Source organism: Aplidium turbinatum, chromosome 16 (genome assembly GCF_918807975.1).
Source record: "Aplidium turbinatum chromosome 16, kaAplTurb1.1, whole genome shotgun sequence".
NCBI lineage: Eukaryota > Metazoa > Chordata > Ascidiacea > Aplousobranchia > Polyclinidae > Aplidium > Aplidium turbinatum.
Window position 1 is genome coordinate 6,772,736 of NC_137487.1, and position 16,652 is coordinate 6,789,387.

The window sequence follows — 16,652 nt, forward strand, 5'->3', positions numbered from 1 at the left end:
TGTAAAAATACCTTTGTTAAAGATGGGAAAGAATTTAGCAACGACAAGGCTTGTAATTCAATATTCCACTCATGTCTTTGAAAAACCTCAATTTCAATGCGGGTAATGCGACACCAGAACATGGGAAAACAACCACTTTCTACAGCGAAAGGATCTTGCCTAATCGAAACTATTTCTACAAATCGGAAACCTGAAAAAATTCGTAACAACTTCAATGGGGCCTGGGAGTCTCCCAATTCATTTTCTCAGGTTTGTGGTCTGCCCCCATTTACCGAACGTATTGTTGTGTTGATTGTGAGACAGCTGGTTTTTCTTCGTAGTTTCTCAATTTTCTTCTGATCACACGTTCTCGGTCTATTCGATAAGTTGGAAATGGGCTGAGTAATGCACTTACCGAAGACGACATCATTAGCCGGATTGAACAGTCGACATAATGACTTTCAAAAGTTGTTTTTCACTGAAATTCACCCAAGTTTGACAACAAATGTCCTATTTAATAAGACTTTGACAACTCCAAACACAAAACCAAGCTGTAAGACCACATTGAGTCAACGTTAACGCACCCGCATAGATTCCAATGTCCAAGTCACCCAGTTTACAATTGATCTAGGAAAGCTGTTCCACTTCACGCTTTACGATCGCACAAACAAGGCGAAGTGGGTTCATGCTTTTGCTATGAGCCTCGTACTTGAAAGTTATTTCATAAATGTTCAAGAGATCTTTCTGTTTACGACCAATGGCGTTGTTTTTACCGGTCACTCTGTTGCGCTGATTGGCTAAAAAACAGACATTATGCGTGCGATGTCACCAACCGTTAGTTTTTTCTCTTCATAAGCACGTATTGATGAAGACAGTTTCCCTAAACACTGCAGTTTGTGTTGTTTATTTTTTATATCGCTGTATGCAACATTAATTTATTAAATGTTAATTATTATCTCTATATTGACACAGACCATGACACAAACTATTACTACAACTCCATATGTGTGTACCAAACAAAATACGAGAATGTCTAGCGCTTACGCTTCTAGAACATTTCTCAATGCAGAGATGCTTAATTTTGTAATTGAACACTTCATGAAATATCAAATCTGCATTAAACTTCCGTCATATTGTTGTTGATCTATATAAGTTGTAATTAAAACAGAACAAGCATTCACATACAATCATCAGTTACAATTTGAAATCATCAGTCATACTTTGAAATCTGATTACTACAAAACCAAACTTCTATTTTTTGATCATAGCAGAGGGATCATGTTAGGTAGCCTGATGTCCGAGCACACATGTTTCTGTTACCTATTAAAGGAAGGATTCTTCCTACTTTGAAAGAATGAAATTTTTGCACTTTTTGTTGAGTTTGAGTAATATGTGAAAAGACTGTCGAAACCACTAAGGTTTGCGGGATAATTGTTACTATTTCACTAGCTTTGATAGAGAATACCACTGGTATAAAGTCGACAGGAGTTTGAATTTAACTTGACATTCGTACCATACGTTGGTTTTATTCCGTGATGATTTTTCTTCCATATTGATAAGTTGTTTGATTCAACATGAGAATATCACTGTAGGTTGTTGTAACAGCTTTGGAATGTGAAGTGATTTGTTTTTGTAAAAAAGTATTGAAGTCCAAGTGTTTGGTTGTGATGTTAATTGGCACCTTTTGTCAAGTGAATATCTCTATGCCCTATATCAGGATTGCGTAAGCTCTGTAAGCGGCACTCGTTCACAAGCTGAAACGACGTGAATTCCCACCCATGATGCTGCGACCATTTTTCCCTGTGCCTTGTTTCTTTTCAGTGATTCATTGTGATCTGCCAGACCCTCCCTCCGCTCTCTCACTTCTTCTCTTCTTTTACTCTTTCTTTTCTCTTTCGCCCACTATTTCTACCGTTTAATACGTCAAGGTCAATACTCCACACTCAGAACGAAGTGAGTAAGCCAGCGCAAAATTGACCGATGGCTAGTTTGGATAAAGGAACGCAAAAACAGCCACTTCGTTTTGTTCGACCTGTGCACAGGCGAGCGAACAAGCGATTGACGACTTGTTTTTCTCTCTCGGTCGACAAGCGGAGAGATCCGTTAGGTCTACTGATCGTGACGTTGGTTGTTTACCAGAGTCCGTGTTGGAGGTATGATGTACTCTGTAGGGTTTATACCCAGTTATCAAAATTAGTCCTTTTAGCGTTTGATTCAACGTTAATAGACGTTGGATAAATGCAAAAATGACTCCTTTTGGTAGCTGAGCAGAATAAAAAGTTAATTTTTATATGAGCTGTAGTTTAGAAAGCATTTTTAATCAGATATACTCCAAAAGAGTGTCGTTGGCATACAGTGAAGCAAAGCAGCTTGGTGTTATATATTTTACAAGAAAAACGACACAGTTTAGCAGAAGTGGTCAGCATCGTTCTTTGTCTTACTCGAAAAATATGATAAAATACCTCTCGTTCTCAGCATTGCATGTAACAGTTTCCTCTCCTTCAACTGCTCAGGAAATTGCGTTTGATGATCGTGTTGACACAAAAAAGTGTTTATTTTCTGTTTAGATTATTATTGATTCTAAAATTAAACGTCTTTTAAGTTATTGTCATCATGCTTGTCTTTGGAGCAAGTGCTCTTTATTCTTACCATTCGAGGGATCAGCAGATGTGTGCAGGTATGGTGAAAAGATACTTGCATAATTCTAATAATAATATTTTGCATTTGTCGAAAACAGAATTGTGTATACTCATTCTTTCAATTGTCTCCAAGTTCACTTTTTTTCACAAGTGCAGATAAAGCAGGGATTGTTTTATCTATACTTGTGAAGTTACGATCATGCTGAAAGAGGTAACTCAACCAATTACATTTACTTTTTTCATTTGACATTTAGTGTTGTTACTTTCCAACGAGTGTTTATTGTTTCCATTCCAAGTCACTCGTGTTCTTTTTCGTCATAGCTTTATCAAATTGTTTTATACGAGTATCAAAAAAAAACAGTTGCTTTGTAACCTGCTTATTGGTTTTCACTTTTTAAACTGGGTTTCGTCAGCAAGATTATTTTTTTGGCCAACTAGTGCGCTCACCTCCTTTGCTTTACCTTCAGTTTTTTTTAATAATCTGGGTGTCAGCGAATCAATATGTTTGGGCTAACAAAATAAACGTCAGCTATTTCTAAATTCATTGCCACCAGGCAACTGTATTATTGAGAGAACGATAGAGTCTAGATTCCTGGCGTAAGAAATGGGTGCCCCTACCCAGACAGCAAATCAACCGTTTTTTACATTGATTCAACGTCTCCAAACGTCTGGGTAAAACTTCAAGGGTGATAAACATTCCACTCACAGTCTCACAGACTTTTTCTACGTTGAAGATTTTGCCATGGTGATCGACTGACCGTAGAAATATACTGCCACATCGACTGATAATTTTATTGCAACGAATAAACTCCGAGGATTTACAGGGAAATCTAAGCCATCGTCCAATAGTTACTGACCGTACGCACTAGTCAATGCAAATGACGTGCAGTAACTGGGACCATCATAATGTGCTACTGCAACTTAATAGCAGCCATGTTCAGTTTCTTGTTAGTCATAGCAAAGATAAAAAACGAACGTTTTGATGAAAACTTTTACTCAACATCTTCATGAAATCCCATCATTTCATGTTGCATTTTGCTTATTATGTATTTTGATCAAAATAAAAGCCCTCTTTTGACCCATGTCTCATGCGTTATTTATGAGGTAAAACGGCCGTGAATAAATCACCAAGGCAAGAATTGACCCTTATTTCACTCGCACATTTCAATCAACCTGGAAAACTGCATTTATTCGCTTGCTCTTTCAAATCAGCTTGCTGTTCTGTTGTTGGGCTTCACTTATACAACATGTACGGTACTTTTTTGTCATATCGATCTCAGCTCTTTTGATGGAAAAACATTTTTGTTAATTTTACGTATGATAAACATGAAGGATCTTCCCAGGCTAAAAATTACTTCACATCGTTTTAACGTCTCCAAACAATAAAAAAGAAACTTTTGCTTACTGGGTTAAGTTAAGACGCACGCTTGGTTCACGATTTGCGTATATTTTTTTTTACAAAAATTAACCTCAGTTACACTAGAAGACGTTGTGCATCTCCGTAGTCGATGAATGTGACTATGTTTATTGTCGGATCATTTCTATGATCATGGCATCCAGATTCAGTCGGTGAGAGATTGCATCCACAAATGCTTGCACAATTTTTGAGAGCATAAACTCATACCGTTGGCGAATATAGCTGAGATTTATTGCTTGCAGCGGTTGTGTTTTGATTCAAACCAAGCTTCAAATCCGTGTTTCCATTGCACGTTTTTGTTTTACTGTAAACGCAGACTATTTTTTCAGCGAAAAAAAAAGCACTCTGAGTAAAACGAAACGTTAATTTAAATTGCCAATTTTTCAGATTACACGTTGAATAGATTTTTTGTGTATTTGTTCAAGAAAAACAAAAAGTCGATAAAATACGATCGGTGGGAACTTTAAGAGCTCGTAAGCCACCTGGTAATTCAACCCCCGTTTTACTTTTGACCATATTTGGTTTGGCGATGACCAACTTGCTGTCCATCCTGTATACAACAAGGGTAATATTTACATCGGTAATCGTAAATTTAACGTAAGAGCTGCCCCGTGCTACATCAACATCACCTTTGCGGGTCATCCGGGTATATCCAACATTCCAACGAGTTTGTTCATCCAATACGGCAAGTTTCACTCTCAGACCATCATAATCGAGATGCTTAGCTTCGCCCATGCAGTCGCCCCTGCTGAAGTGGAACATGAGGTCTTGAATTACTCTAAAGTCTAAATCCTCACGTAGACTCTGTTGTCCAGTTCTTTATTACGTCGCGTGGCCAATGACTCAAGGTCTGATTACCCTTTGCTTGGAGATACTAACAGGAGGTTTATAATCCTAAGTCCTAACAATAGTCTTTGATGGTAGCCGCTTGGATTATTTTGAATAAGTCATATTTACAGTCGCGTGAGACATCCAAGTTAACGAAAATGGAGTTACACTCATACGCGCCGACTTCCGGGGGGGCCGGGGGGCGGCGCCCCCCGTAAATTTATGGTTGAGGGGCAACAAAAATGGTGATTACAGGTGGTGTTTTAAAGATAAAACACTTCGCGAAAGAGATTTAGATAATTTAAACGGACTTAAAGAATGCCGAAAGCAAGAAAAGCCTACGTTGCTTTTGCCCGCAAAACAGCAGCTGATCGAATGGCTTTCTCATACGGTATTAGATTACGGTATCGAAATTTCAAAGTAGATGGTAGAGTAACTTACGCTGCTGGAATACGTAGTCACGTAACTATTCACGGCAATATTCAATAAACCAGCTAACTTAGACGCGCTATTTTCAACGAGGTCTTCCCGCTGTGAGATCAATTATGATTCAACAGAACGCAATGTTTTCTTCGCAATGTGTGAGAATTAAATCGAAAACTGATAAAAGAAAAGGTGTTTAATGGTCTTGGCTCTTGGTCGCAGATATTGCCTGCATTAACGACGTCTCTTACCGCTATTATCACCTAGCCAACCTGACATCATTGTTTTATGCGGCCGCTAAGGTTTGACATCGACGTTAATGTTACGTACTAATGTTATGGAGTATAGTAATGTCATGGAATGTTACGTAATAATAAGAACGATTATATCCTACACGCAAAAATAAAAAAAAATGATCTCTTAAAACAGCTCTTTCTGTTTTGTCTCGTGAGCTTTGCATATTGCTCAACAAGTGCACAAAGTTTAGAATTGACAAGAAATCATTGCATTTGAAAATTAAGTTTGAATCACTGCAAATAAACGTATTCAAAACTTTTACTTAGGCCGACGCGATTTCACACTCCGTAATCTACGTCGACAATGATTTTTAGTACATTCATTTTGAAAACTGCCGAGCTGGAGACAACAGCATGTCCCGTGTTAGTTGAACTTGCCTTTTTGAGGTGAAAATCACTTGCGAACATCTCGACCTTTACTCGAGTATATAGCCTACTGTATTCAATAAAAGACTACAAAGACTTTCGATAAAAAAAACAGAAAAGAAAACACTTCGCCGTTGTCAACGCTTTGAAAGTAAGTCAAGCCTTAAAGCAGCCGGCGGCCATGGCCGCTAAGTAGTGCTTGAATGACCGCCTGTGCTACCTCCTCAGTCGGTCAAGTTTGGCCGCCGGTTTCTTCTAGCCAATTATTTAATTTCGCAATGGAATGATCGTGGATTAAATGTCGAAAATATGTTGTATCAAAGAGTGATGCAGCATTAGGTCAGCGCATCATAGTGACTACTGTTGTAGCCTATTGAATATATCCAGCTGCGATCACCAAAGCTGTAAGTCTTGTTTGCAATTTCCGATGTTTATTTTAACGAAGTGTTAATCCGAAGTGCTAATTTACATCGGCTTCAAAGTTGTCGGACATTGAATCGTTGTTAAAAAGGAGAACTAGGTTAGTTGACATCCGTGGGTAAAACACGTGTCTTCATAGCTGAGAACGCTGTGGGTTAGTGACTTCACACCCTCAATGGTGACATCATAATGGAATAAATGGTCAGGTTTTATGAAAGGCGGTATGCAGTTGAAACAATTTACTGAGCTGCGCAGTCAAAACAATTTAGGGTCGTTAGATCGTCCCGCAATACCGGATTACAATCCCGATAAAGCATTTAATGCGTGGTACAACGATTCTATTGCAGAACGTCGCCCAGACTTCAACAACGCTAAGTGATTATTTTAATATTGTTGCAAGTTTAATGCCATTTACTTGTGCTATCGTTATTGTATTTTGGCCTCCAAGCACTCAGATTTGGCCGCCGAGAAGGAGCTCTCGGTAGGCCACGATGGCTGCCGGAAAAAAACACGAGTTTTAAGGCCTGTAAGTAATTAGCGAAACTAGGTTAATAAAACTGATAGCGGGTTTTCACTCTGCTTGAGATCATGATTTTTTGCGATTTATATCGATAACTTCACTGTCTTGATCGTTGTTATTTACTCGCACGAAAAGGAAACGAATCATCTTGTTTTCCAACTGTTCCAATTATGAGCTAACAATATCAAAATTTTTACGACTGGGCGTACTGCATGCGTAAAACTAATCCTTTCAAGCAGCGGTTCTAATAAATTCGGTTTGTGACCTATTTGTCAATATAAACAAAACACTAAGCTTAATCAAAGACTATTTTAATTGAGTAAAATAGCGTTACGGTTGTGACGTCATCACATTTCTCGCCCCCCAAGGTTTTTTGAAAAGTCGGCGCCTATGGTTACACTATTTAAATTTCTGCGACAACTATCTTTGGTTGTTTCACATTGCCACTGCTAGGTTGTTGGTAGTTGATATGTTGTCTAGCAATGACCGGTTTTTGTGTTTGACGTTGCTGTTTGACTTGATTCGGTTTGACATTCTCTATTGGGAGACCACGTACAGTTGGAATAACTTTTCAAAGTCACATTTTATTTGCATCAGTCCGACAGCTACAAACAAAGTCGTTGTTCATGCGATCAAATGTTGACCAGTGTTTAATCGTTTTCGTCTTGGTAGGTCTCCTTTTTTGGCAAAAACTTCCCTTGAAGACGATTTATTCGAAGCATAGAGATAGTGACAGCCGGCCAAGAACCTGGTTCTATCACGTAGCATACGTTCTCTGTTCCACCGATTGGTTTCTCATCAGCACCACCGGAGTATGACTCACATCCACCAAATGACCAAAGCCACGACTTCCGTCCACTGGATGTCCAGCTGGCGATTCTTATCGTTTTTATTCAGTGCTCAGTTACCAGCTACGAAATTCTGCATCGTTAGATAAATTGTCCACGGACGTTTTCAGCTTTAGAGATACCTAAACGATGCTGACATTTGCAGTGGTTTAGAAGTATGTTATTTAGGGATCTTGCACATAGATGAAAGATTGAAAAGAGAAGTGAAAAAGAAGATCAAAGTAAATAATAATCAAAATAGAAGATAACCCGTCGTTGTCTTCTAATAATGTAACATTGTTAGACACAAAATAGACGGTAATCAAGCCAGCGCATGTTTGATTATTCGCGTGAACATAGTGCAGCTGAGGTTGTGTAGGTAGCAAGTAGTGGCAGTTATGTTTTCATTTAATGCAAAGTTTGCTATTTTTTTTCGACTTGTTTTGGCGTCAAACGAGTTCAACTGCTTGTCCATCCCTGGTAACGTTGCGCATCGGATGTGGGGCATTGCGTTGTGCTGGTCCAAACTCCTTCGGTTTTATGTAATTATTATCTTCTTTTTTTGCCATATGAACGTAGGAAGTGCTATTTTTTTTGTAATGGCCTGTAGTTGGCCAGCCGTTTCACTTGGTTCAACATTGAGTTCATCCGAGTGCACTGGACAGCTTTATTTATCGGAAAAGGCAAACAAAAGCGAGCAGAGCCCTCGAAAAGTGTGTCATTCTTTTAACGGCTCTTTGGTTTCCCTATTGTAAAATAGCCGACGTCGGGAATGGCCAAAGATGAATGAGAGACGGTGGTGGTCAGCTTGCTCGGGCAAAACGTACAGATTGTCAAGACGTTGACGTGGCCAAAGCTGATTAACTTTTTCCACTTGAAACTTCGCGTTTGACCGGCTCGTGAGGTCAGAGCATGATAGTAACAACAAGGCATCAGGATTCTTTAGTCACATCAAGGCTAAGTGAGCGACAATACCCTTGCTATATGCCTTCTTGGAAAGATGAACCACATTTTCTACAATTGATGCTGATCAAGTAACACTTGATAAAAAACAGCGAAAAGCAAAGTGCGTCTACTAAATGCAAAACACTTTTGATTTATCCATCCAAAGCAGACTTGACTGCTAGATCCTGAGTAAGACTTTTTCACAAGTGTGAGTCATGCTCAAGTCGACTCGTTTAGCCAATTGCGCCATTTTTTATCGACCTGTTGTCTGAACAGCTCTGAGTAAACATGTTGATGCCAAACTAGAGGATGAAGTACGTTTTCTTTTGTACTTTGCAAGCACTAATAAACATTAAACAATGAAGCGTTTTCGTTTTCCAAGCAGAATTTCTCGGAATTGAAAAAGAACCCAATTCATCGTTGACTTACTTTGTCAAAAATTCATGCCATCGTTTCTAAAACTTATGTCAAAACCTGTAAAATCTTTCAACGCTCATTCTTGTGTGTACATTGAGTATTTGTTAATCTTAGCTGATACGCTTGTAGCAGGTGTTTATCTGTACACCGGACTTCAAATTCTATTAATGGGTAAGCGGTGCCAATTAAGCAAGTAATCACCTGCTGTGATGGATTGTGTATTGGGATCGGTTTGAGTTCAGAGGTTCAAAAACAAGTTGAGCTGTCAACATTGGGAACCCAGTCTCCCCGCCATTTTGTTGCTTTCCTTTGTAAACGGAAACGTGACCCCGTGTACGTTGACGCGTGTTTATTATCACGTGACCATATTCAAGGTGCGTTTGTTTTTCTCTCGGATCTTCGTCTGCCCGGCGCATTCCCACCGCATTGTTGTGCTGCGTGTAAACTGACATTACATTACGTTAATTTGGCGTGCAAAGTTAACTTTTTTGCATTTTACCGGCATTGACTTAGGTTGTTGGAATGGCGACTGGCTTCTATGCTTGCTCTGTCAAGTAAACTTTTGAACTTTTCCCAACTTGAGTTAGTTTGTAGTCTAAACCCAGGTGATAATAATCATCAGTTGGGTTTTGTTTTTTCGGGTGCCCAGCTCATTTCCCTCTCTGCCATGAAGTAGGCCCTTGGTGTGACGATAGATTTACTCACGAAAAGGATTTCTATGACTTTTGCGGTTTTATAGTTGAAAACACATAACGACTCTCGTTTCTGTATGACACTGTGTCCATACAACGTCAAATAATGTTGTATGAGAGTGATATTATTGCTAAAAGCATATGATCTGTCCTTGGTCGTAGGTAAACACAAGGGGCTGACGGTGGACGAACTTACCAGAAGTTGACTCATCTAGTGAATCGATATCAGAAAATATTTAAACTCTTCATTCATTCACATCTTTGTCTAGCCTTGTCAGTGGCATTGGAGTGCAATTGATGTCTGGATTATTTTTTGTTGTTTAATAATCTTTTCGTTGAGGAAGGTTAAATAAATTTAGAGAAGTTTTTATTTATGAGAATGTTTGTACAATCTATTTTGAAGTGTCGAGTTTTTTTCGTTTGATTAGGAAGTTTCCTTGTAGTGTACTTTAATACAGTGGACAATTTTTTTTTCAAGTTTTTGGTAAATATGAAGTTCGTTATCATCTCAGAAATTAAGGTGGGATGATGTTTCGGAGTGTGTTGAGTATCGTAGGAAGGAGATGAGGGTTTAGTATTTGAAGCTATCCTGTGAAGTCAATGACCAAACTTTGTTAAAAATAGGCCAGTTTAAGCTAGTGTCTAGTTTATGGCGTATTCGAAGTCGGAACATACAGTTTAACACGTTGGGTAGCAGGTTGGATCACAGTAAGCAAATCAGACCTTTTTTTGTTTGATTCAACGTCTGCAGTTTATCTCAGTTAAACGCTAAACACAGGTGGACTTCTAAAATAACGACACACGTTTTTTCTGCTTTCTTACTGATGAAGTGTTTGCGGCCTGTTAAACTCTTTGTTTTTTCAAGGAGTTTTATTCGATCGCTGCTGTCCTACATTTCTATGAGAGCAACTGAAACTTTTTATGACCATCTGACGAATATTTTTGAATAAAATTTTGTCCGCTAGTTGGCGATAGCTAATCTTTGGAAGAGATTACATTTTTCGATAAATATTTTGTCTCGTTCCAATATTATGTCGTGACCTTTAATTGACATGATGATACTCGGCTTCGTAATTACTGTAAAAACCGCCATTTTGTCATAGCTAGGCGTATGATGCGTTGCGATTAATGACACACGTTTGCTTAATATAGTTTACATTAAAAACGGGCTTTTGTACAATGATTTTACGGTATCTTTTTTGTCTTGTCCAGTGTGATTTTAATTGTCTCAGCGCAAGCTGTGTATCTTGAAAAATTGATTTCACGGTTTCTGTTGGTTTCATTTTTCTTTAGTCAACAATTGAAGTTATAGACAGATAAAACCAAGCAACTACATGGCATTAACATCATACAATTAGAGTGAACATAAAACTATAAAATTAAACTTGAGTAAAACAAAAAATATAAAACTTGAGTATGGCCGAAAATGTTCGTAGTTTGTAGTTTTATGTTCACTCTAATCGTATGATGTTAAATGCCGTGTATTTGCTTGCTTTTATCTGTCTATGGTTAAAGAAAGTCACCTCTCTACCAAAATTGTATAATTGAAGTTATATCATAGTTGTGTTAAATTTCTTTTGTTGTTGTCTGAAATGTCATCAATAATCGTATCCATGGTTACCATAACCTTAGTTTGTTTGCGCCGTTTGTTTTTATATTGTAATTTTTTGATTTTGGTCGGTTGAATCAGGTTTAACCTATATGTATTTTTTACGAACAACATCAAAGTATATGTACTTTGTGATTTTAAAATGGAAGCACTTGGAAAAGTTCCTGACGGCTTATTGACTTATTCCAAGTGTGCAACGCTGTTTTTTTTTTGAAGAAAAAATATTTTTAGTATATTTCATTTTTACATGGTCGTGTGTTTTTTAAGCCATGTGCAATTTTTAAAAAACTCGTGATAAACTAAAATAACCTCAAAAAAAGTATTGGGTTAACATAAATATTCATAAGTCTGCACATGTTTTCCTACTAAACGAGGAGGCATGTACACTCTTTTGTATTTTCCTTTTGCACCCCTATACTGCGCCATATCATCCCTGGCACGTTTCTATTAACTATTAAAACGACGTAAAAAGGTATGAAAATATTACCAAGCTAATTACCCCTCAGTTTAATTTCGCTTTCAAATACATCCATGAAATTTGAAAATTTGAACGTTGAAGAACTGACTTCTCGACAATAACAATAATTGTTGTTGTTTAATTATTTTTCATCTTGGATGCTTTCCAAAATATGAGTAACATGCTTCCTTTTATCAAACGGTGATTCCTAATAGACAGTTAGACTTCCTTGAAAAGTTGTGACCTTTTTCTTTTCGTGTCCCTCATTGTGAGGTTAAAATACACTTCGTCTCAATGCATTTGGCTTGATCGAAGCTACACTTTGCAATTGCATGACAAGCTTTCGTGCGACCAAACCTTTTATATGTTTGTATTTATCAGAAGCTCGTGTCCAACAAATCATATATTTGTCCTCTTTTCGTGAGTTTACTTGGTTCGTTTTTAACTTTTAACCTAACAAAAAACATGGAATTCTTTCGCCCATGAAAGGCCACTTTGTACAGTTTGGGTGACTTGCCAAAAAAAACCTTCAAGGAATAAAAGATTTTATTGTTTTTGCCTTTGTTTTTTCAGTGTTGCTTAATCTGCTACCATTTTAAATTTCTGCTTAAATGACCAACGTTGCGAAATATTAGCAGAAAAAGCTATTTAAGATATACAACTCGAGGGTCGTATTTATATATCAACCTAATTAAAAGCAGCGTTTTCACTTGCATATGATCGACTTTATCTCAACCCAAGGTAAGCAAAACCTTGGATGTGATTCTCTCGCTGCAAAAAGTTTTGCAGTTGCTCGGTTAGAACATGCACGAAATCTTCCACAATCTCAAACGTGTTTTAGAGATGTCGCTGCGCATGGTAGTGATTTGTACTTAGATTGACGTGTGGAGATTTTCGTCTAACTTCAAATGCCAAAGCAAGCATCTACGTAAGATGGGCATCCGGCATTAAGGTCGAAACCAGGCTAAGGACCACGGGGGGACAAAGTTGTTCGTCTTTCGTAAAACTCTCATGTATTGCTTCAATCAAACTGACTGCTATTTCACGGCAACTCGTAAAAGCAGAGCGAACTCGTTTGAATGAATGCTTTTTTATCGACCCATATCGTTGAAAGGCCATCTTAAATTTTCCACAACACAATGAGGTCAGCTGAACGAGGTGCCTTGAAAGCGGATAGATGACGGGGACGTTCACAAAGGGCCGTCAGTTCACCGTGAAGTAGAGAATGAAAGTTAGAAAGCTTTCCATCTGAAGAATAGCACGTTTTTTTTTCAGTTTGGATTTGTGTGTCAATGTATTTTATGCAAATTATAAAAAAAAGGACACTGGAAGGAATTTCCTTGTTTTTTAGCGCACTCAGCAAACTTCTTCATGATAGAATCGGCTAACAATAATCAAAATAGCGACCCTTTAGTGTATTCACCAAAGTTTGGAAAAAAGCATATATAACCATGCATAGTGTTTTTCAGTGTTGTCGATGTGCAAAGCTATTTAAAGTACCAAACAATACTGTTCAATTTTTTTCTGTAACTTTTTTGCACTAGAACATGTCGATTTCCAAATTTCATCATAAAGCTGGCTAACTGAAAACACCAAAAATCGTCTTCGTTTGAGCATCTCCATCCAAGGCTAAAGCTTATCATTCACTCTAGGTAGCCAATGTTGTCCGAACTACATTGCGCACGAAAAATAATCGCAATCACTGACAACATGACGTCAGAGACTTGATTGGAATTGAAATACATGGTGGCGCACTTGAGGCAAATCGACTGTTTTCGGATTTTTTTCTCAATGATGGCGGTATTTGATGAAGCAAAAGCAACATTAATTCGCCTTTGTATCGACTTTTAATCTGCGGCCAACTTTACAAATCCAAAACGAGACTTTATATTCTTTTATGACTGACCACTGTCCAGTGCATGCTTCTGCAATGTTACTAGCACACTGGTCAACAGGAAGCATTACTCCGCGGCCACCTGTCTTTTCTTCCGAGCTTGTCAAATCTGTATGTTTTCCATTGATTCAACGTTTGCAGGCGTTACATCGACTAAAATTTTTGCCACTGGGCACCAGTTCCTTCCAGTTGAATCACGTTGGGACGAGCCGTTGTATCACCGAACGTTCTTATGACGGCTTTTCTTATCACCGTTATATATTGTTTTTAGATTTTTTTCCGGGTCATCCGGGTTTAGTTCTGGTTGCTTTTGTCATGTATTTCTCACCAGAAAACTTTCTGAGATGTGCGGAGTTCGCAGGCACGCAAAGCAAAGGACCTTTGCATGCGTTTTATATGTCACAGTTTTATGCGATTTCATTCTTGGGTATTGGTAACATCGATAAGTTATAGGTGGAGCGAAAATGTGGTTTCATGAAATCTCACTTTAATCAGTCAAATGACATGGCATTTAAAGTAACGATCAAGATGGAAGACCTTGATTTTTCGTAGATTAATCGAGCATTGCTAAAGTGGAAGAGCAATTTTATTTGTCAGTAAGTGGAGATATCGAGTTTTTTGCTTTTATATATAGATCAACTTTGAAACGTCAGAACCAACCCCACCCAGTTTCTCTCAGTCATCCCCCAGTTTCTGGCAAGTGCTACGGGTCTTGATGGATTGGTGTCGTGCAAGGCTTTTGTCAAATTTCGGAGAAAATCACCAGCTAGGAGTCTTTTCGCGCTAAGACGTGACTTGTGTGATAGAACAGAACTTTAGAACAAAATGTTAACCTGGGAACGTTATGAAACGGCACAAGATTTTAAAGATTTTTGCTTCATCACTATTCACGTTATAGAAACATATATTTTTAGAATTCATCACTTTTAAAGTAAACACAAGACTTTGTCCTGTGTGAAAAAGTCATTGGTTTTCCACTTATCAGACATGCTGGCAGATGCACTGCTTCGCGGAGTGAGTAGTTTAGTTGAAGACATTATTTAAAAGCCCGTCTAGTTCTGCAAGCTCAAGTACTTTTGGCATGGCTCCAATACATTTGCGTGCTTAGGAACACGGCCAACTTTGCATTAGTCGTTTTGTCTCGTTTTTTATGAGTTGCGTATAGACGTATAGACTTAACAGCATCGTATGGATCCAAACGTAAGTCTTCATCGTTAACATATGGGGTTGATATTGACAGTTGCATTGAAGCGATCCACGGCCACATTTCATAAACTTCAAAACCTCTTAATACCAGCTGGCAAAATTTACCATGTCAGCTGAAAAATGTCCCATCGTTTGTGTTTGAATGCGTTGATTTGACAATAACCCAGATTTCTTGGTTGTAGAGTTCATAAAAAGTAATTGCGTTTTGCGTTGTAAGCTATTATTTAAGATTAAAAATTGATAGCTCTTTTGCCTTTTGATACCAAAGAAGGCGATAGAGTATCGGCATATGCGTGGATTTATTTATAAACTACTTACAAAAATTATTTGTTAATATTTTGTTTGGCAGTAGCAACTACTCATTGCACCAGAGCCCAAAATCTAGTTGCTTTGTTGTTTTAAAAATGCGTTAAATTTTCTTGTTCACAACTGTTGGCAACATGTAACTTTTTTTCGTCATCATGAAATTTCATATGAAATAATGATATTTTGGCGATATTATTGGACAATATTTGCATACCACAACTTCACAATATTCTTAGAAACTCGATAGATTTGTAAGCTTGTTTTGTTCATGCAAGTTGTCCACAGCGTAAACCGGACCCCAACTTTTTTCTACAGATCGTAACTCCATTGCAGTGTGTGTTGCTAATATCAGTCCGTTTGTTAAAGCAATCTTGATTGTGCAACACCAGTTAGGAAAAGTTACAAAAATGGCAACTTTTTCCAGTTGGATCTTATTTCGATTTATGAGATAGGAGCCGTCACTAGTCACTACAATAGGTGTCACAGCATGGTTGGCAATAATCATGCAATCGTTCACCTGCATAAGTACATAAGTAGGACTGGTAGGACGTCAACAGGCTCGCATAAGTCGTGCATTATTCCATTGCTTACGGCGTCATTTTTACAAAAGAGGAAGATTGCAGTTTTAAACAAACCTGCTGTTTTGGTGTTCTCTTCACTCAGACTATTGTAACGTTCTTTAAAAGCGATGTTCGAGCAGTCTATAGCTTACACAAGGTGTCTTGCGTTGACGATGCCGATCTTTTCCGTCCTTCCCAGAAGACAGCAATCCTGGCCAGAGACGTGATTCATACCCTTCAATGGTCTTTTTTATCATTCGCATCGTCTTATATCCGCTTATTCAATACCGTACCCTTTATGGTACCCCAATTGTTCGACAACCATTTTTCGACATTTCTCTTCATTGAAACTACGTTGTGGGACGTCCAGTTCGATCATGAAGCACACGCTGAATTAAGGTGGAAGACAACTACCCTACCCTTTGCTCGTACTGTAAGCCACAGCTGCGTTGACACAAGCGGTTGGCATCTGAAGGGAATAGTCGAGCCATGAATTTGATTTTAACCGAAATCAAAGTTATGTTCTCGAGCATAGCCTTTGAAAAGCACAGAGTCCCTTGATTCTGCCCCATGGTGGTTTTGTTTTTTCCAAGTTTGACACTTTCTTACAACCACATATGCGTTTTGAAGAATATCTTTAGCACTACAACACATCACTTTGTCAGAGTTGTTAGATTGGCAGAATATCTGATAACGAAAAGCAAAGCGTTTGAAGAAGTTGAAACAATTTAGTAGTTTAGACACCTAGTATTGCAGATATTCTGGTTCTACTGTATTCTCATCAGCAGACAAGGTAGTTTGTCAAGTGATGTTTCTCCGCGATTGATCAACATTTGTGTCTATCCTTTGAG

General features: G+C 38.2%; 1 protein-coding gene across 2 annotated transcripts in view; it reads left to right on the forward strand.

Moving 5' to 3' along the window:
* The window catches only part of LOC145785640 (nuclear receptor subfamily 6 group A member 1-like), a 45,639-nt gene that overhangs the window by 12,111 nt on the left and 16,876 nt on the right, over positions 1-16,652 (forward strand). Inside the window, exon 1 of one of the 2 annotated variants that reach the window (XM_082597322.1) lies at positions 2,545-2,656. The exons of the other annotated variant lie outside the window; for it this stretch is intronic. Within the exon in view, the coding sequence (XP_082453448.1) occupies positions 2,593-2,656 (64 nt within the window). The 5' untranslated portion in view covers positions 2,545-2,592. Of the gene's footprint in view, positions 1-2,544; positions 2,657-16,652 lie in introns of those variants that run through there. 2 annotated transcript variants of the gene reach the window in all.